The sequence below is a fragment of the Macrosteles quadrilineatus genome, unplaced genomic scaffold, assembly GCF_028750875.1.
Source record: "Macrosteles quadrilineatus isolate MER2022 unplaced genomic scaffold, UCM_ALF_1.0 Scaffold_7__1_contigs__length_78375512, whole genome shotgun sequence".
Classification (NCBI taxonomy): Eukaryota; Metazoa; Arthropoda; class Insecta; order Hemiptera; family Cicadellidae; genus Macrosteles; species Macrosteles quadrilineatus.
Genome location: NW_026542600.1, coordinates 14,913,805 through 14,937,001, shown reverse-complemented (window position 1 = coordinate 14,937,001; position 23,197 = coordinate 14,913,805). Strand labels below are relative to the sequence as shown.

Here is a 23,197-nt window from a genome sequence, read left to right as displayed (position 1 = left end):
TGGTCAAAGAGTAGCTGACAGTTGCAATGGTTGCAATACTTAAAATATTTGTTATACTACCATTGAGTATACACGTACTAGAGTAGCCACTCAATGGAGGTTATCGTTACCTTAACAGTGCTGTTCCAGAGTAGCGTCAGCGGCCCGAACTACTCCAGATTGGAATTGTCGGTAAGGCATTTTGGTGGGTTTTTATTATTAATTTCATTGTAGGTTGTAAAATGTCATTTTTGTTTGATGAAATTCAATTGTTTGTTTCTAGTTTTGTTGTTTTATAATAAATTTTGAATTCTAAAAGGTTAAACAGTCCTCAGAGGCACTCACTGCACTACCGACAGATTACCGCAACCCAAGCGTCAGCGGCCCGAACTACATTGCCCAAATCGGTAACAACTAATAGCATTATGTGACAACTCTTATACGTGTATACTCAATGATACTACAGTATATACAGGGTTAGGCAAAAGTCTGGAACCCCTCAATTAACTTTTTAACGCATTGCAATAGGAAAACCAAACTAGGCACATATTTACAACATAAGAAATTGCACTTTTTCATTAAATTTACAACCTTGCCCCAACCCCCAAAATGGGGTAGTGTATTATGGGGGCTGCTCCAAATTTTCAAATGTAAACACCTATCATGTGACCCCTCATTTTAAAGGGTTTATCAAGAGAAATTGAATGGCGCAAACCAGAGGTCAATATCGCACCCCTAATCAAAATGGCAGCCATTTTAATTTAAGATGAGCAAGCAAGATAAAGTCTGGACACCCCCAGTTAACTTTATAACATGTGACAGTGGGAAAACCAAACTCGGCACATGTTTACAACATTAAAAAATGTACTTTTTCATTAAAGTTAGAACTTGTACCCGGCCCCCAAAATTGGGTATTTTGGGGGCAGCCCCAAATTTTCCTACGTAAACACCTATCATGTGACCCCTAATTTTAAAGGGCTTCTCAAGAAAAATTAAATGGCGCAAACTAGAGGTCAATATCGCACCCCTAATCAAAATGGTAGTCATTTTTAAATATCCCCTAACTTTTTAACAGGTTATAGCAGGACAACAAAACTCAGCATACTTTATAAAAAACAGAATTCACCTTTTGGTCAGTATTACCCAAGTAGCACAAATATGTATATAATACGTATAATTTACCTACCGGCATGGTATAGCTTTTGTATACAATCTGTATAGAAATGTATACAATACAGATTGTATCTGTAAATATGTCCCACCTAAATATGTATTATTTGCATATTGTATAAGGATCCAACTACAGATATGATACATATTATACATCTGTATATAATCTGTAAATTTTGATAGAAATTGATGCTTACCTTAACTGTATAAAATACATATTTTATACATAGATGATACATATTTGATGCCATATTAATAAAAAGTGGCTCAAAATACAATTGTCATAAAAATCAATATATAAAATTATATACATTGATTTTTACTAACAGTTTTCTTTGAAGGCATTTGTTATGGGAGGTGAACTATGTGTCATGAGGGTTGGTGTGTTGTATGATGGTAAAACAATATTTTAAGTCTTCATTAGAAATATGTGTTTTGTGATTTGTCAGGTAAATACCTAATTGATCTAGTTTAGGGACAACCTACTGCTGTTCAGTAGTTTCATCTGAAGCAGGCCCGTAGGACCTCGGGGTACGGATCACATCCGAAGCTCCTAAGGTGAACCAGAGGGGCCCTAGTGAAAGTCTAGAAGGGGAAAGAGCCCCTATTACAGTTACTACATCATTACAATACAGTATGCAAAATGTAATGTTATATTGTTGGTGTAGGCTAGCTATCAGCATTTATTTTCATATCATAATCAAACCAAAGAATGAGAGAATTATGCAATTTTTGTAGACTTCCTTAAAAATGGTAGCAGCCACAAAAAAACAAATGATTTTACCTTTAAAGAATATGTGTTTTAATGAAGTAGGGAAGATAAAGAATATGGCAACTACCTTAACAAATATTAGACCAAGACAGCTTTAAATTTTTTTAATTATCGTACATTGAAGATTATTTGAGAAAAACTTATTAAATTACCTTGTTGAGAATAGGTACCACTTAACAAGCATTTTGGATAGTGCATTTATTTGCATAAAAAGTAAATAATAATATGTTAATTATTATATTAGTGTTTATATTACCAAGCATTATTCAGCTGATAATAATTAATAGTAATAACTAGCTTGAATGTTAAAAAGATTAAGTTGAAATAGTTTAGAAAAATAACCTATTATTAATAATAATACAGTATGATTATAACAACTGAAAGTGTAAAAAAAAAAAATACTAACTCACTTCTCACAACTGATGAATAATTTCTAGTTTTTTTAACTGAATCTTATTCTTACATGAAAATGTTGTTTTTTAGTTTTCCATTTTCCCTATTGTTTATTTAATGTGAGAAAACAAGAAGGCTAGGCTCAACAAATAATAATAGATTTTGTAGTAACTTTTAAGACCTATTCTAAATTGTGCACAAAAAATACTTGCACAGTAAAAAAACAAAAAATAAATGCACAAAAATACAAAAAATGAGTAAAAATATTTGTTCAGATGTAATCACAAGTACCCTAATACATTCAAGTATAAAAGTTGTTTTTATAAAATTGTTTCTGTTGTTTATTAACACACTTTTTAAAGGAACATATAAATGAAACAATGAAGAAATGTCAAGAAAAAACTATTTAATTGATCATCTGCGGTAAACCTAAATTTTTATTTTTGACATAAATCCTTGTTCCTGCTTGGCGTAACCATTCGCTGGTTTTTTTCTCAAACGTTGTGAGATCGAATGAGGACGGGTGTTGTTGACGAACTACACCTGAAACAAAATTCACACTTGTGTCAATGTCTGTATTCCTGTGTATAAGGTAATATTAGGGTACGCACAAGATTCACGCTTAGAGCAACATATCTTTTGGTAATCAATCCTTTGTTTTCTTGATGGCAAAACTTAGATTAATTCATTTTTAACGTTTTAATTTTTAACATTTTTTTAACACGTTTAGTGCTGACTACATCAATTGATGTAGTCGCGACACGAGCGGCCTACATCAATTGATGTAGTTGCGTAACCCCCACTACATTAGTTCAGTATGCGCTCAGCCATTGCCGGGGAACGTTAAAATCGTTGCTAGCCCGTAGCTTAGAATGTAAGCTTTATTTTGGTGTAGGTTGGTACTAAAATTTCCCGTAAAATCCCGTCTGACAATGCTTTTGTACCAGTTTTGGGGATTTTCTCTCTTCAAGCCATATTACAAAGCCACTGACTACTGATCCAGGCAGTGCTGCTACCTTTGGGTGTTTTAGGGAACTATGTTCAATCTCGGGGTAACGTAGTACAATCGCCGCTGCTCTTTTGTTTTTCGTCAGATTGAAATATTTGAATGCCAATTGCGTTTGCTGTTGGTACGGCACCGCGCCGGGGCTTCGCCGCCATTGGCGAGCGCCTGTTGGAATGCCTGCCGTACTGAACGTGTGAAGCAAAATCGTTTCTTTTTGAGCTAAACTAACAAGTTGCAATCAAGAAATCAAAGTATTGAAGAGGTTTAAAGAGTACAGTGCAGAAAAAAAAGGATAGGTACGGTACATTCTACAGACAAAAAATGTGTGTAACATCATAAATTAATATCATATAGCCTATGATAATTAATTATAAGATGATAAATGAATATAATTAAAATCCATTGATCTAGCCCCTGAACCTTTTTATTGACTAATAATTGTTACGTAACTTTACGCCATACTGCTAAAAATGTATGTAAAGAATAACAAGATGTTTCGCCAGAATGGCATTTTCAAGTGGGGGTTTGAAGTAAATGTAGGCTACTGTATAGGTACATACCAATTATTAGTTAAATAATAAAACTTATGATGGTAAAAACAGGGTTAAAAAATAAATTTCTTACTTTGGTTGAGTTGACTTTATAGAAAAATAAATAAATGTCAAATATAGGCCTATCATTGAAAGAATAAATAAAAGTAACATTATAAACCAAATGTTAAAAACTTACGGCAAATCAACTGCACCAATGCAGAGTTCTGCAGACTCCACTTCTTTCATCCTCTTCCTTCCCAACTAAATTCTCTCGCAAGCTCATTTTTGAATAGTCTTACAAGGATCCGTCTTGTTGAGTCCTCAACACTGGCCCCGCCAACCGTGCGAAGATAACTGACCTGAAACACATTATAAAAATGCTTAACTCTTCAACCTCTATTACTATTATATTTGTTTAACAAGTCTGGTGTTTTATAAAAAGCTTTTTTGTTTAAAAGTACGGTATGTTATTATTTTCAACAAGGATGGCAGAAAAGTTTAAGTTTACAAATCTGTTTGTAAGAAGCTTAGATTTTAGGACCTTCATTTATAATAAACTAGTGTAGGCCTAGCCTACATGTTGCTCGAAATCGGGCAAATGCAAAGAAGTAAAGTAGTGTATTTGGGCCCAGCATTTAGAAAAAGAAACGTTCGAGATTCCATACATTATTTAGAACAACAAAATCAACTAAATTGTCGCTGTGTCGCTTAGTCTCACCCGAGGAATTCAACTACTCGTGGCCAGATCTGTCACTAGTGTTTGCTCTCTTTTTGTTGTGTGAAGTTTTTAGAAAATTACTTAAATAGGAGTTCCGTGATGAGGATGTCAAACAATTAATTGATTAAGAGGCCGCCTTTATATTTAAAGTCATTGAAAGACTGTTCGGATATTAATTTGAAGAAGAAGTTGTGGGATGAAGTGTCCTTGGCAGTTACTAAAGATTGGAACAACCACAAGAGGATAAAATAAAAAATCACAACTTCAACAACAAAGCACATACTACGGCTGTATCATTGAAATCCATTCGGTACTGTTAACGCTGTTAACGAATGTAATGTCTAACTTACGTCTTAAAGACTTTAGATTCACGACTAAAAAGTTGCCCGTGTGCGCACTCCAGCTCAACTGTTGCTAGACTTCAGAGTCTCCGAGTCGGTTGCGCAACAGTCCCCCGATTAGTCGGGCAACTGTTGCGCGACTCAAAATCGCCTGTGTGCGCCTGGCCTAACAAATATTATAAGACTCATTGTGTTTACTTTTGATTGTTAATTGAATTACCCGCTTAGTAACTAAAAACGTAAACCATCAATTAAAGTTTAACTGTTACTTACATACCATACACACTTATATTTCCAATGGTGCGTTCTTAAAAGTAAAATTGGTTTAGTTGTAAAAAAGTGTGAATTTAAACATAGTTTTAATTTATATAAGTTATAATTGCAAACATTTAAAACTCCAAAAAGTCAATACCGTAAAATGGCTGGTTTTTTCTACATTTTTTTTCGGCCAACTCGTCAATAACTTAACATCATCAAAGTTCATTTTCAGATTTACCTACATCACTTTCTGTACACATCATCATTTAGGCCTAAATGATTTTAATGACCGTAAAAACTAGGCTACTTATTTTAGGAACTTTTTGTAACACTTTTACCGTACGAATCTTTTATGTCGCCCTCTTTCTAAACTCACTGCCACTTGGTTTTTTGCTCATTTCACAGAAAAAGGGTGTGATATTACAACGTAAAATAACATTCTTCAAACGTAAATAAAATCATAAGCAAAAACACGGCCAGTATCTTTACTTGCTAACAAATTGATACTGTAATAAGTTTCTCGCCATTTGACAAAAGCAACTGACATTGAGTATAATGAAAAAAGGACATAACAAATTAATAGCCTACAAATAAAGACAGACGATTAAGTATAGTTAATGATAGGCCTAATATGCAAACAGTGGCAGTGATGAGTCATGAGTGGAAGACGAAGTGAGGAGGTTTCAGATATTTTCCAATTAGTGTCTGTTACTAGCTCACCCAACAAAAAAAAAAAAAAAAAAAACTCTTGCGCCCCTGGACCAGGGCCCATTTTTAACCGCGGTACTGGGTAAGTTAAAACTTTCATCCCTAGATCTTAGAAAGACAGATGTGATGTCATAGGCATATTTGATATACATTTTGATAGCGTTGTTACCCTTCAAAGTGCCATCTATAAATAAATAGTACCCTAGGCTATTATGTGCCAAGCCTTGATAAAAATTACTCTTGACTTATGCAAACTTTCGTTCAAGTTTATTACTAAACGTAGCTGCGATGTTGTTTCATAAGTTAGACCTAGAAGTTAATCTTAAACAAAAAAAAAAAAACATACCGGTAGCTAAACCTAACCTAACCATAACCTACTGATCGCAAATGCGGCACCTTAAGTTATTTGTTTGACATTTCCTTTCGATAGTTTTGAAGGACGTAGGCCTAATTATAAAGCTGCAGCCTTCTGGGGTTACAGTTCCGCAGAGAACCTGCGATCTTATTAAGTTATCAGATCAATAACGATTTATCAATATTTTTATAAATATTAACATAGGCCTAGGCCTAAGTTTAGGCCTAGTTAACTTTAATATTGCATTGACTTTAATTTTCCCAGTTAGCTTATACATTAAGTTATAGGCCTAAGAGGCTAACTAAATGTTTTCTTTTGTTGCTTTTTCATTAAATAGGTTAGGCTATATTTTGCTAGTAAGTTACCGTCTCAGGCTATATTTTGTTTGTGGTTAAATATGCTTATAGGCTAGTTAATATCGATAGAAACGTAGGCAAAACAAATCATAGGTCAATTTGATGTTTACATTGGGAAGAAGAATAAACATTTAATTTAACTTACCAAAGATATTTATCATTAAGTCATCCATCTGTTCACAGATCACAGGTTCTCTTCGGAACTGTAAGTTAAGTTACCCCCTTCTGGTCTTAAAATATTCATCTGCCTACAAGACTAGGCCTGAATTTTAACATAAACTTACCAATTAACATCATTTTTAGTCTTAACTGTAAGTTAGGCCTAGGCTAACTTATGACAGGTTCTAAGTAACTTAGGCATAAGTTTAGCTACGGTATTTGTTAAGTAGACCTAGGCCTAGCTTGTCTCCAAAGCTAAATTAGTTCAGACCAAGGACATATTGCAATGAATTAGGTCTAGGTTATCTCCTGAAGTTGGCTTCCTTAGTTTTGTAAACTACAGCCTATTTTTTCCCTAAAGAGCCTCCATCCGTAGAGTTTTTAAGGGGTTAGGAAGGCTAACTTAATTTGTAACCTATTTCCACTTATAAAGTATTTAAATTAGATTACCACCATTCGAGTTATTAACAAAACATATATGCTAAATCTCTTAATAACTTACAATAACGATAATAATTTGTGTAACTTACCTTAACTCAAGTTAGTCGAATCGCCACTGAAGTTAAAAAGTCGAAGATGTAACGCAAATCTTAAAGAATATAAAGTAAAAAGTAACTAATAGACCTAATTAATAAGTAAATAATAACAACACAACGAATTCTTCTCGTGTAACACTGAAAATCAGAAGTAGATGCTCTAGTCTAAACACAGCCACAAGGACAACGTTTGTTGTGTTGTGAGTTGTGAGACAAAGACATTAAGACAAACAATATGGCGGTGGCGGGTCGGATGCTGACCCCCGCTGTTTTGCTCCCATAATGCATCAGCGAACATCGTCGAACCTAAGAAAACGCAGAGACTCGGGTATCTCGCGCGGCAGAATATTTTGTTCATCATCTATGAATATTATAGTACAGTATGTGTTACAAATACATTTTACACAGGATGTTGAAAAAATGCAGGGAAATAAATACAACACTACAATTTTTTCCGTATTTTTCTATTGATATAAAATACATATATTATCTGTATCATCAATACCTTTACTTATTTTACTGCATTCTCGAAAGTTAATTTATGCTCTCAAAACAACATTTAGGTGAAAATTTACACTTTGTTTCTTCATTTTACAATATTTTATGCAAAATTTATTTTGGATGAAACCGTATTTTCATATTGGTATATAATATGTATATTATCTGTATCATTAATACATATACGTTGGTTATACCTTAATCCCGAATATTTACGTATTATATACATTTCTTGCTACATGGGTAAAATATTACATTTCGAAAGTTAACTTGGGGTGTCCAGACTTTATCTTGCTTGCTTATCTTAAATAATTAAAATGGCTGCCATTTTGATTAGGGGTGTGATTGACCTCTATTTGGCGCCATTCAATTTCTCTTGATAAACCCTTTAAAATTAGGGGTCACATGATAGGTGTTTACATTTGAAAATGTGGGGCTGCCCCCAAAATACCCCATTTTCGGGGCTGGGACAAAGTTGTAACTTTTATCAAAAAGTGCAAATTCTTATGTTGTAAATATGTGCCAAGTTTGGTTTTCCTACTGCAACGTGTTAAAAAGTTAACTGGGGGGTTCCAGACTTTTGCCTTACCCTGTAATATGATTCATTCAATCTGTTAAAGCTGGGTTTTTCTAGGCGCGGAAGTGGAGAGCGGAAAGAGATACGCGTGAGCGGAAAAGAGATTAACATAGTGTTCCGCTCCGCTTCTAGGAAAACACTAACATTAAATTACCTAAGACAAGTGGAGTCCGCACTCCGCGTTCCTCTCTCCGCTCTCTACTTCCGCGCCTAGAAAAACCCGGCTTTAGGCATCAAGTAGTTGAATTGTTTTTCTGGGAATTGGAGAGGATACTGGTATTTGAATATAGATTGTTTGGTTACCATTAGATTAGTAATGCTATTATAATTGATTGTTATATGATTAACTAATCTTACCCCTTATATTGTTCAACTATTAAAAATTTGCTCAAATAAGTTTGAGAATATTATTTTTTGTATTATTTGTACTATTATAATTATTATATGTTAAGCAGGTGCACCACTGTATCTATTATCACAACTATCACAAGTTCCCATTGGGCCAATATTGGCAACGCGTTAAAATTTCCCAACGTTGGGCCAACAATGTGTGCTACTTGGGTACGTAAACTAAAATATAATGTAAGATATATTCACAATTCAGCTATACAAATGAAATTGAGGGTTTACATTATAGTTGCCCCAATTTATCACCTTAACTATTTTGTCACATCAACATTCAATCGCCCTGTATGTATCATAATAAGTGTGTAAATGATTATCAGGCCTCACCTTTATAAAAACAATTATACTTTTAACTCTAAACTGTTGTGCAAATGTCCTATTATACCATATTCATGTTAACACAAATGGAGTTTTAATAAATAATTAACATAGAATTTCTTAAAAATACTCTGTACAAAATTTTCATTTAAATTACTGTACTGTTAATTTCATTTTGGAACTTTATTTGTCAAATTCTGAACATTGTCACATCAAGGTAAAATTTCAAGCAAAAAGAAGAGCTTTAATTTATTATGCTTTTAAACCAATATTTTAACAGTATAATAAAAATAAACCCCAAACAAAATTACTTCTAAGAAATCAAATGCTACAAAACTCAATGATTAAAACACTGTTTATATAATTTGTTTAGGAACAAAAACTGTAGGTAACAAATTATTAGGACTAAATGAAAACCTAATTCATAATGAAGATTGAAAACATTCACATGCAACCTTTTTCACTACCACTAACATCACTGAAATTTTATCCTATTTGTTATTATATCTTCTTGATGAAATCATGCAAATCTTAATGTCAGTGGCAGTCACATTGCAGATTTTCAACATTATCTGAAATGAAATTATTTATGTTATGTTTTTAACAGATGAAGGGCTAACTACTCAGTCAAAATAAACCTTACAAAATAAATACCTTTCATGTTTGTTGCATGGAGCAGCAAAATATACAGTGTTATATTGATTTGTATGCACATTTTGAGCTTGCTTAGTTGAACAAGATCAACTACCTCAATCACAGTTTCACCGGTGATGAAACTGGTTCCATATTCAACACAGCAATGGAATGTAAAATTAAAGCAGTAAAGACCTTATTATTATTATTACTGTCTAATTGACATTAGTGAATACAAATTCAAAGAATCATTCATCTTTGGGGCTTAATCATATCTTCTCTTAATCTGCAAGTTTGCATAATCTTAAACAACCAAGCATACTTTCTAGAAATTTAACCTATCCACAGAATCACAGTACGCTCAGTTGTCTGGGTTGATTGGGTAATTAATTACCAGTGATGATTAGAAACACTATATTTTAAGTTAAGAGCTTTTCTATCAAATGATTTCCTCTCAAAAACTATCTGCCAATCCAAACTATTCATAGTTTAATTTCTTGTAAATGAAGGGTGTATATTATAAATTTAAAGGAGCCTTTGAATGGATAAATGTGTTAAAAAGGTGAACTACTCACTTTATTGTGACGAAGGCGGTCTAGCGTCCTCATAATCTTTGTTAAAGAAGTTTTCGATTATGTCATATGCCTTCATGGAGATTTCATCAACGTTATGTGCTTCAAGAAACTTGAGTTTATCCAGACCTGCAAGAAAAACAATGCAAAGCAGTAAAATGTACAAGGAATATGTCAGAAGTTCCATATTTGTTAGAAGTTAATAAGTTTTTTTATGGCTAAAAATATGAAAGAACCAGTACATTGTGAATCAAGTATGTTAGTGAATTAGTTTTTAAAAGATGAATTGTATTTTTAAAATATTTGTAAAACTACCTCCTATATTAAACTAAACAATTCCCACAGTGTCCACTCAAATACAAGCTGATTCTTGGCCTCACCAACAAGTTGCTTCCTGACTCCTCTGTCCGCTTCTCCTTTTCTTCTAACATCTCCAGCCAGTTAGTCAGCAACTTTATCTTTATTTCCCTGCCTTTCTTCTACTCGACCTCACCACACTCTTCTTATCATTGCATTCTTGTCTCTTCTTCTCAAATGTTCAAGCAATCTAATTCTCCTACTTCTTATCACTGGTGCAACATCTAGTCTTCAGTACGAGTTCCTGGAGAGTTCTCGACTTTTCAGTATTCTCCAAGCCCCGTCTTGAATAGTGGTCTAGATATCGTTCTCAATATTTTACTTTCAAACGTTATCAACATCTTTAGGATCTTTTTGTTAGTTTCCACATCTCTGAACTATACAAGAGAACTAGCGGTATTATTACTGTTTATATTCTATTTTTTGTATTTATTCCTCTTCAAAATTTGTATAGACTCCAGTGACACAGTAACAGTATTAACAGTATTAACCACACACAGTACAGTATTAGTGTGTTATTAACAGTATTTAACCTCATTTATATCTCCTATTCCATTTTATTGCAACTGAACAGTTACAAAACTCCCAAATTATTTAATAATTTTGAAACTGTATCCCATAACATCCAGCATGGTATTTGTTGTTCAATATTATGTCCCTCTTGGTCCAGTCTCTGTTTCTTTCAGTACTTTTCCAGAGCAAAATTGAACAAAAGGCGACATAGCATATATCCTAGCCTTACTCCTGTGGTGATATGAAAAGTATATGTGTATTCTCTTTCTATTCTAACCCTTTCTTTTGAATGTTCAACACACATTTATGTAAGTCTTATTATCTTTTCTAGAATGTTATGCACATTCCATATCCTTGATCCAAGATCCAACCATTCAATACCACCAAAGCCAGGGACAAGGTTAATAATAATCAAACATCTTGTATTTATATTTTAAATAGTCCTATTTTATTATTTGGTTTAGTGTTTTTAGATAAAAACTGTAATAAGATATGTTGCAACGAGCTTCTAATGAGAGGCACTCAGGCACTGAAAGAAAACTCATTTTTTTTATTAGTTAGAATCACTAACAATTTTTTTTAATTTTAACCAGATTAATTGATTAAAATCAACTAAATGACAATTCATTATTTTTACTTAAGGCAAATTAAACAAACAATGGTAATTTTACTAAATAACAAATTATTAATAATAATTACAAATGATAATGCACTAGTTTCTGATTAAAGTAAAAATGCCCTTTCAAGATGATATTGATGGTTATATCCCTAGTATGAGATCAATTAAAAAAGTCAAGATACACAATATGAATAATTTAAAGGAAACAATTCTTTATATGAATTTACTAGCACAGACTCGAATATGATGCAATTAAAGCCTAATGTAATTTGAGATACAGACCACGGCGTTCCTCGATGAGAACAGCGTACTGGTTCACAGGATAGGCATTGTCTATGGCGTCTTGAGCACCCAGCTTCAATATGATCTCCACGGCGTTGATAGCTTGTTGGACAACGTTGTAGTCAAGACTCAGCAGAAAGTCACACATAGGGCCTATGTAACCCTGACAACCATGCATCGTTTATGTATTACTCAACATATAGACATTGCATTAAAGTACTAGGTTTTTAGTCTATCTAGTAGCAGAACAGTCATAGAACAATTTAGCTGGAACTTGAAAATCAGACCCAAATAAATGGGATGTGAAATATGAGATCAATAGCAGTGTCACAACCAACAACCAATGTCCATAACTCAATATATTAAGTTAAATTAGACTTTACAGAGAAGTACAGTATACAGTGTTCACTATGAGTAGATTTCGTAGGGAGTATAAATTTACTGTAAACTCATCCTATACCTAATTATAGCTAAGACCTATACAAGTACCTACAAATATACTATTACAATTTAACTGCTGAATCATTCAAATAGTATTAGGCTTACCTTTTTGATTAAGTCGTGGATCCTTTCTGCAGGTCCACTTGTCGTAGCATCAATAAGGGCCCATGCAGCTTCTCGAGGACTTTTCACACCCCCTATGTCAGACATCTCCATCTCCTCCGGTAGTTCTATCATGGTTCTGACGAGATACAAGCAAAAAGACCAACGGGACCTGGGGGGCTTGTTCATTGCAGGAAATAAGAAAACAATCAATTAGTAATGCAATGTTTCATTATTTATTGAATAAAAGTTAAAAAATATATTGTGCCAGACTTTTATGTTTTGAAAACATTAATTATGATAATCTTATGGTTGTTAAACAAGAAAAACTTTTAGTGTCTCAAATAAAGATTTTGTGACGACCAAACCTTCTAGACTCAAGTGTAATCATGTTACTCATTAGTAATAATAAGTAAAGTTTGTGCAGTGTTGTTTGATACGAAAACACAACTAATTCAGTAAAATATTAATTACAGAAGAAAACTACATTAGTGTTGTTTTTTATTTGAAACATGACAGTTAAACATATTTAATTGTTATGATCTCTATTGAATTTTAAGACATCTATGATTTCATAAACATACTTTTTAGTGCAGGGTATTAAAAAATGTATACTGGACTATGCAGAACCATATTTTCCTTTGCTTAATGAGTAAAACATGTCAAGTAACATATTTTTATTTTCAATTGGTTTAACCGTAATCCGCCATAGGTAATGAATTTTTTCCCCAAAAATAATACATTATTGCTTATAACAGCTTGGTGATACTTTTATGAATCTTGAAATAAACCTTAAGGTTATTGCTATCACAAGCTTCATAATATATATTTATTAAACATAAAAAAAACTTTAATGCAGCACCCTGCACAGTCAAAAGTCATGAAATAAAATAGAGATCTAATTTCATTTTTAAATATGAAATAGCCTCCAGAATACCAATAGAATATAATTGGTTTAAATACCTGCATTTTATTTAATCCAATTGGTTGCAGTAGCAACTAGTTTCGGTTCAACACTAGAACCATTATCAGGCTTCATAAGTGGATGGTTCCAGTGTTGAACCAAAACTAGTTGCTACTGCAACCAATTGGATCACGGTACATAAAATACAGGTATTTTAACCACTTATATTTCAAATCTAATGACTCTTTTATCATAAAATGGTTGAATTCATTATCAAATTTTAGAATTTTGTTTAATTATTTTAAAAATTTCACCCTTTAAAACTTTAATTTCAAATTCCACAAAAACAATTATGACTAAATCAAAACCATATAGCCTACAGAATCAAAGTTAAAGCTTTTTAAATCCAAATCCAATAACCTTTTTTAATGCAGAAATAATTTGTGTGTAATTTAAAAAAAAAGAGAATTTTCAATAATCCAAATTTAAAGGTTTTTAAGTCATATTTCATACAAACTGGGAAGCCAGATCCCATTATAAGTTGGATTCACTATCATTCTAAACACAGACATAAATAAAAAATGATTATGTTTGTGAACAACAGATATCATGTTATATATATATATAAGTGTGTGTGTGTGTTAATGATTTAGGTTTGACTACAATTTAAAAATAATACCAAAACAAAAAAAAAAAATATGCATAGTTAAATAAAATACTGAAAAAACAAATAAACCAATTGCTGATTATCTAAAGTGTTAAATGGATAATTAGGCACAGTATGTATAGCCTGTTAATCAAACCTATCAACTTATGAACATGTCTAATTACTTAAAAACTCCAGTTTAAAGCTACAAATATATTTAATGAGCTACTGTACAGCTTAAATTTGTTTTTACAGCTAATAGGTAAAATAGTTTTATTGCTATTGTTTACCTTGAATAAAAACTTCAGTACCTAAAATATCCTATTTCTTCTGGATGGGATTTGTGAGTTGTTTTGAGAAATCGATTTCTTCAAGGACAAATTGAGTAACAATGAACAATGCGATACTTAAATGGAGTCAGCTGTTTCGTGTAGCAGCTGGCAACCACTAAAACATGATTGCTAACTAGATATACGGTAGGCAACAAGTGAAAATCTGATGACGTCATAGGAGATGAAAGGGTCATTTGGCTGCATATCTTTACTCAATAGGGGGGATTTTTGTTAGAATTTACTCCACATATTATTTACATTCTAATTATTGCCAAGTTGGATTTAAGGGATGGAAATGACGAGGAATTTAATTTTTAATTTTTATTGTTATATTGTTTGTTATATTAAAACTAATTAATTAATTATATTGTTATATTAATTGTTATGTTGTTGGACGAGGAATTAAGTTTTTTGTGTCTAGTTCATGTTAGTGACACTGATTCCTAGTGTCTCTAAAATTTTGTTTTTATTATTTCAGGGTCTATTTCACAATTTCTGCTTTACTGTTTGTTTAGTTTTGGGAACGAGTTGTTGTTTATTATTCGTTTTATTTGGCTAAACGAGGTTATAGACAATTGAAGTGCAAATACTTTAACAATAAAAAAAATCAAACAAGAGCACTGGACGGAACTAACCATTAGATTGTCTTTAGCACTTTAGCTGAACCATAAGGATAACAAATTTACTAAAGGAGAATGTTAATCATTGATGAAACATTCAATTAGTCTATGGCTGAAAACAGTTTAAAGGTTAAGTTAACTCTAGGTACGGTACCCGGTATTCAAATGATGAACAGGGCTTTTGGTGACTATAAGCTTTTAAATACTCAGTTGTGTTTTGAATATAACTGAAATAATTGCTGATCCTGATGATTTTATGCCAGGAAGTGGTTTTGGCAGAGATCATCATATCTTAGCGTTATTTTGTAGATACATTGACTTTGACTTGTAGTACAAATATACTGCTAGTTCTAAACTAAATACTATTACTATACATATGAAATCTAAAGCATGTTTTTATGTATGATCAATGTTGGTGACGTTATTGACACTGATGATGTCTTGACTTCATGTTTTTATCTTGTTTTAGGGTAGATTATATGATTTCCACTTTATCTTAGGTTAAAATAGCACAGGACAAGCAACGATTTATAGATATTTCGTTTTAGCAAGTTGAATGTATCTAATCAGATTCAATAGCTTGTCATTTTGATTTATAACCCAAAAGTAAAAAAAAGAACCCTAAAATAGGACGAACAAAATGTCATCGTCACTAGAGCTCAGTGCTAGCAACATGAGCTAAATATAAAAACAAGCTTCATCTTTCAATGGGATGAAAGGTTGACTTGTGTTATCGTATGGTATAAATGATAGGTTTTTTGTCATAGGACGCTATGCACGAGCCTGGGATTGTTTTTCACATTACTTCAGGCTATACCTAGGAGTTGCGGCATTATCACTTGGATAAAATCCATTGGTGACTTGGCGGGATCGAACCGAGGACATCAGGGACTGAAGTCCCGCGCTCTAACCACTACACCAGTTCGTTCCCCGGTATAAATGATAGATTTAATATAATATATTATGTAATAGACTTTCAGGGTTTCATCTATCAAAGTTCGTTGTAAGATGATGCGCGGTTTCAGTGTACTAAAGCCTCGCAAAAGCACAAAAAACAATGGAAATGGACTGGACTGACAGCTCAATTTTAATTTCAGCCCCAGGTTTTCAATATGGACGAAATGAGAGCATTCTATTGGCTGTCGCTGTCATGGCGTGATAGGCCTATTAAAATAATATGTATGTATTAAAATACGTATGTATGTACATACATACCTACAGGCTCCTCACAGGCTCCTGTACAGGTATATACAGGCTCCTCTTCTCCGTAGTCCTGAAGACCAGTGAATTGTCAATTCTTGAGGTTGGGGTAGGTGTGTGTGAGTTTATTTGTTGAGACGTTTGTGGTCGTCGAAGAAATCGCTTAGGGTGTAGTAGGGTCTTTCAATCTGGTATTCTTTTATATTTGTGAAGGTTGTTGTGTTGGCTATTTGTTCAAGGTGTTCAGGGAGAACATTGAAAATTTTTGATCCAGAAATTTGGGGGGTTTTACTAGTTTTAGTTAGCTGTGTTGTCGAATGTCGAAATTTAGATCTGTGTTCCTGAGTTTATATTTATGGCAGTCTCCTCTGTTTTTAGGGGGGTTTAGTTTAAGAATTTTGCTGATTTCCAGGATGTATATGGATGTAATGGTTAGGATCCGGTTGGAAATAAAGTAGGGTTTGCAGTCTGTTGATGGTTGAAGGCATTCTATCGTCATTATGGATTTTTCTTGGAGCGATATTAGCTTTTTTATTTGTGTAATTGAGGCAGATCGCCAGGCGATAATGCCAAGCCTAATATGGCATTAAAAAAGGGTGAAGTAGGCAATTTTGGGATTTTTTTTAAACTGTAAAAAGAGATGATTATAGTTTGTTTTCCAGTGAGGAGATGTGGTCATGCCAATTTATATTGCTGCCAATGGTGATGCCAAGGAATTTAGTTGTTGTGGCTGAGGCTATTGATTTGTTTGGGTTGGCTGGGGGTAAAGGGTTGGTTCGGTTGATTGTTGAACAATTTACGTTGATTGTTTTGGATTTGTTAATTTGTAGATTTAATGTGGACTAAATGCCAGCAGCCAGTTTCAGGGTTTCTTCAGTGGTCGAGTTCTCATTTTGAGGTAAAGTTGGTGATAAAATGGTGCGTCAGCATACATTATGATGGGTTTTTCCAAGGGCAGAAAGTCCGGGAAAGAGTTTGCCACTCTTGGTTTTGTTGTTATCGTTTCTTTTGTTGAAATTAACCTCAACTCAACCCATTCCGTTCCAGTAGTTCCACTTCCAGAATTACAAATACAAAGGAACAGTTACAGTCTGTTCACCACGTAGGCCTAACATAAAGTATTAGTAAGTATTAACAACAAAAAAGTTTTTATATCCATTTTAGGCCTTAAATAGTGAAATTACCCAAGATGTCGAATTCCACCCATCATGGTGTAAGGAAATCCCCCTTCCTTTAAAAGGAGTTAAATCGTTGAAAATCATACAATTTTGATTTTTTTTATTGCATATTTGGATTCTGTATTTCATTACTTACACGTTGATATATAATACAGTAATGTATATATTAATTACCGTGAGTATGCAAAAAAATAATTTTATGACTAGCGCATGGTATTTTTCGCGCCTGAAGCCGCTCAGTGTATAGCTTGCACTAGTTTAGTTACCAGTCTAACGTTACTATCTCATATATATTTTTTGCCTTTTTCAACTTTCCGTTTTGTTATGTTGGCTAGTGCTACAGTTCCACTGTACTATCCCCAGACAGTCTAGTGTCTAGTGTCCAGTGTTGCCACTTTTAGGGTAATTACCCTTTTTTAGGGTAATTTACTGGTCTTAGGGTAAAGTTTAGGGTAATGGTAGATTTAGGGTAATTTTAGGGTAAAACTAAAAGTTAGCATAACAATGGAAATTTTACTAAAAAAATGAAAAAAACTTCAAAATTTGGCAAAAAAACGTTCATTAAATAGGCTACTATGGCCAAACCATCATATTCGATTCAAATCGGTTTAAATCGATTGCTATTATGAATTTTTTATAATAAGTTAGGGCCTATCCTAATCGATCTTATCAATAGTTGGGAATTATCTGTTTTAGAATGTATTCGATTCTATAACACGTTATAGGCCTAATAATATATGAAATATTATTCATTACTGGGTTTGATATTTAATTATGTGGCTGAATTGAATTAAACTGGATTATTTTACAAATTGTGTCAAGAAATTACTACTACTATAGATTAAAGCTTTGGTGGTACCCTACTGTATTTTAAAGATATGATTGTCCAAAACCAGTAGTAATGGGTCGATACAGTAAAAAAATGCGATTGTTCTTGATTCGATATTTTTCGCTATATGATAGTCGATAGAGCTGATCAATATCAACATTTTGTTCTTCTTTCGGGTGGTTTTTTAGAATCGAGTATAATTTTACGTAAATTGATTGATATTGGAACTTCATTTAGTATAATTAACCACCTTATGTAGGATTTATATGATTTTAACAATGTTTTATAGCATTAAACGCAAATATTAACATTTAGGGTAATTTTTAGGGTAACTCAAAGTAGATTTAGGGTAATTTAGGGTAATTTTAGCCCGCCTTTAGGGTAAAATCGCAGCAACGCGGTGGCAACACCAGGGCCGGATCTACAAAATATGGGCCCCCCTGCAAAAATCCTCCAAGGGCCCCTAGAGCTGGCATCAATAGCAGGGAGGCCTTATTTGCGGGAGGGGGGGGGGAATGTTTAAAATATAAGTAGCTGAAACTGAATTTTAATGCTATTTTAAAGATAAAATACTGATCATGTTTGTAAAAAAACATTTTCGTTAAAATTCGTAATTTTGTAAATTTATGAACTAAAAAAAACAGTAAAATAAAAAACTTCAAATAAAGCTTTTTTATTCTTATGTCAATAGGATTTCTTAGCCTTTCAAATAGGTTTACAAATCATAAACTGATCGGACTGTAGTAGTGGATCTGTGAAGCGTGCACTGCAGCTGACGAGCTGACTGGACTGAGCTGAGCATACAGACTGGACTGACTGAAAGTGACAGTACACCACAGATAAACTGTCTACGGCGAGGTCCCGAGTTGTTGACGAGTAAAATCAGTAGGTCTAAATTTACTCAATAATTGTAACTTTAGCTTTGATATTGACAATATTTGTCTGTCAAAACTAAACTTACCGTCCTATTCAATTATGTTTATATGCATTAAAATAATTTTAAATTATAGAGCTCTTTGGGCCCCCTAAGGGCTTGGGCCCCCCTGCATTGCGGGGTTTCGCGGTTCCTAGATCCGGCCCTGGGCAACACTGCTAGTGTCTACTACTGCCACTGCCCCTGTCAGTTGCTGTAAAGTGTCAGCTACTGTACGTCTGTTTTGTTTACTCTTGATTCTTGATGTTATGTGAAGTATAATAAAAAACAATACTGTCAAAATAAGACTGTCACTTTTGTCGCTGACTTGGCAAATGAGACAAGCAGTTCGAGAAGCTGTTGATGAAAACGATGGCAGCATTGATATTGCTGCTGCATTTGATGACACTTGGAAACGAAGAGGCTATTTGTCCTTGAATGGTGTTTCTACTGCTACGTCGGTCGACACCGGAAATAAAGTCCTGGGTGTAGAGTGCATCACTAAATATTGCCAGAAGTGTGTTCAAAACAAAACAAAGTGTCAGGTAGGCTGTTTGAAAAACTACTCCGGTTCAAACGGGGGCATGGAAAGTGTTGGTGTGGAAAAAATCTTTGTTTGCTCCGTTGAATTTTGTGTTGTTCGATACAATATGTATAGTATTTGGGCAATGGCGACTCCAATAGTTTTTCTTAAATTTGTGCTAAAAAACCTTATGGTGAAGTGGAAACTAGAATGTATTGGACACATTCAAAAAATGGTTAGGGACGGGGATTAGAACACTGAAAAGAAAAATGAAAGGTGTGGTTTTACAGGATGGAAAGGTTTTGGAAGGCAAAGGACGTCTTACTGACGCTGAAGTTGACAAGTTACAAAACTACTATGGTTTGGCCATTAGAAGAAATGTGGGAGATGTAAACAAAATGTGTAAGAAGTCTGGGCTATTTATAATCACAAACTGTCGACCAATGACAATCCACGACAAGGCCTATGTCCACCAGGCAAAGACAGCTGTTGGCGATTCCAATTAGTCGAAGCTCGGAAAAAAGAGGATCCAACCCACCAAGAAAGCTAAGACCACAAAACCTCCCTACCACCTGTTGTCATGAAAACCATCAAACCAAATTTCACTGCTCTATCAAACAAAAACCTTCTTTCTAAGTGTATTCATGGGAAAACTTAAAACGCAAATGAAAGCCTCAACAATGTTATTTGTGATAGGGTAACTAACACCAACTTTGTGGGGTATAAGACACTAAAAATTGGGGTTTTGGATGCAGTTCTGACTTTAAATTATGAGGTTCTACATGAAATGGGCATAACACCTGGCTGTAACGCTATAGCTGGTTTTCTTCACCTGGACAATCTTCGAATAAAGAAAGCTGAAGAGGCCATCCTAGAACGAATCAAAGAAGCTAGACAGAAAAGGAGGTCTATAAAACGGAAGAAAGATGAGAAGGATGAAGAGGATACCTAAGAATATGGCCCTGGAGAGTTTTGATAAGGTAAAGTGAAATTTTTTAGTTTTGACAATTTTTCAGTTTTCTTTTGTTTCCCCAGAAACTGTGTTTTTCAATGTATAGGTACACTTTTATAGAAAAGTATGAAAGATAGGTGTATGAAACTTTACAGCCAGTTTCAAAGAACTATAATGAGTGATGGGTCGTAAAATTATGATTTTTCAGCATAGTTTTTAATGTAATAAAATGTAGTAATTATCGAAATCGTTATTTTTCAAAGTTTATTTAATTTTAATTGTTACTATTTCCTTTATAGATACACCATTGAGTTTACTACCCAACCTACAAGTTAGTAAGAGAGTGAAAATTTTAAAACATACGTTTTCAGGAAAAGCACTTTGCAATTTTTTTCCCCTTTTTTAAAAACTTTTATTATTATTTTTATTTCATTAACATTTGAAGTTTCATAAAATGTCCATGGTAACGCAATATCTTTGGTAGTTTTTTTTAATGTCACGACCATAACAGACGCTTAAATGAATATTAAAAATAGTTAATATTATTTTTATAACTATGTTTTGCTATAAACTAATTTACTTTTATGACCATTATACAATAAAAAGGTCACTGAGCTTTTGGTATATTTGGTCTTTCTAGAAAAAAATAAAAAAACTCAAAAAATTGAAAAAAGCCAATAAAATCTTTTTAAGTTTGTATAACACCGAAAAAACTTACCTGAGACCCGAAAAATCGTTATGTTTGTATAGAGGTGTGTTTCTTTTGTGTATAAAACATTAAAATATGACGATATTTTAATTTTTGAAATTTTTATGATAGAAATCATAAACGTGATGGTCAGGGACAAGCGGTACGGTCGTGAATTTTCTGAAATAATCTAAATCTTTCTAAACAATCCTTCAATTATACTGTTAGTTATAATAAAAATATGTGTTTCAATTGAACTAAACTGTTCAAATTACAATTATATTAAAGTTATTGTCACGACCAAACACACTATAATCCATAAGGCTGGATTGGTCGTGAAAAAACCCGCGATGGTCGTGAAACTTTGGTCGTGAAATTACGTGTTATTTGGCTCTGTTCTGGCGGTAGCCCTGCACCTCATGTTCGAGGATACAAAGTGGACTTCTAGGTTAATCTAGCAATTGAAATATCTTATAAACAAAAATTAACACCATGTCTACTTCATCGAATGACTACGTACGGTCATGGACACACCAAAATTACAAAAAACACAATCTTTCCTTTATTAATCTTGTAATTCCTCCTTTCAACTCGAAACGACCGGCACTACAATCCTGACGTACACCCCGAACTAGTCTCTAAAACCAACTGACTCCATTGACGCCAGGCTTGCCACTGTCGTGCTCCAAAGTTGAAAATTTTTCCCAAATGGTCGTGACGCCAAATCGAGGGACAGACTTATTTTGTCATGGTAGTCAGTCTGCAATGACAATAAAATTATAATATGCTCCTTTTTTGTAAGTTTAATAACCATTGATGACATAAAAATATGGCTTTATATATTTCGGCATGAATAATTAGTCTAAAAACAGCGTGAAAGTTGGAAAATGTACTAGGGACAGAGGGACACGTCATGGTCGTGAATTTCGAGACTTTCAAAATACGAAAAAAATACCTAGAACCTATTTAAAACCAAATAAATGTGTGTAACATGTTGCCCCCGTCCCAAAAAATATTAAATTACATAATAATAAACTACAAATCCAGTATCTACGAAGTAAAAGGCCAGGGACATGAAAACTTACGTTTTTAAATTTTCACTCAAGAGCTATCCATGGTAAAAGTTTCATAGGCCTACATCATCTCTGAGCTGAGATAAAAGTTCATAAAAATATAATGTATATTTCTTATGGGTAACACGTTCAGAGACATCTACCCGAATAAGTTGTATTTCTTAATCAGCTTGAAAGTTTTTACTTATCATAAAATTGGAGTGATTAAGGTCTTAATTCAGCTGGTAGGCAGGCCTATATGGCCTCTGGGGAGTGGGAAGGTTCCGATGAGATTTTTCCTCAACAAACCAAATATTTCCCCAAATTTTTTTTTTATGGAATGGAACCATCGCCGGGAGTGGGAATTTTTGACAGGGATATTTCTCTAATCCATGTATTTAACCTATTTTTGGGATAAGAAATTCCAAACCTCGTACACACCCTATTTTTGGGGCGAGGATGCAATGAAACCATCTTGTACCCCAATGACCCTCCTTTTTACACAAAAGGGGGGGAATGCCCCCATAATCGAAAATATGTTTTATTCATTTAGATAGGCTAATTTTATTTTCCTTACCTAGGCCTAATGCAAATAAAGTACACCCTTTTTACCACTATCTTGCCCCCTTTTCCTATTAGGGTGAAAACCCCAATTTTTCCTACATGTATATGGAACTGGGGAGTTAGTATGGTGCAATGATGCTTGGGAACTGAAGCTATACAGGGCCGGACTTGGGATTTTAGGGGCCCCGGGCAAAT

The 23,197-nt window shown here is 33.6% G+C and overlaps 1 protein-coding gene and 1 long non-coding RNA gene across 2 annotated transcripts; both read right to left on the bottom strand.

Annotated features, from left to right (window-relative positions):
• Positions 1-2,700: 2,700 nt before the first annotated feature.
• On the bottom strand, positions 2,701-7,386 carry LOC128998311 (uncharacterized). Its single transcript, XR_008491190.1, has 3 exons — positions 7,279-7,386; positions 4,050-4,212; positions 2,701-2,857 (listed from the first exon to the last, which is right to left on the bottom strand). It is a non-coding gene; the product is annotated as an uncharacterized LOC128998311 (long non-coding RNA).
• A 2,905-nt stretch (positions 7,387-10,291) lies between these two features.
• Positions 10,292-14,524, bottom strand: LOC128998812 (importin subunit alpha-5-like). Its single transcript, XM_054425168.1, has 4 exons — positions 14,442-14,524; positions 12,605-12,781; positions 12,059-12,221; positions 10,292-10,416 (listed from the first exon to the last, which is right to left on the bottom strand). Exons 2-4 carry the CDS (start codon positions 12,734-12,736, stop codon positions 10,292-10,294), a joined length of 420 nt encoding a protein of 139 aa, XP_054281143.1. The 5' UTR covers positions 12,737-12,781; positions 14,442-14,524.
• Between the last annotated feature and the right edge of the window lie 8,673 nt (positions 14,525-23,197).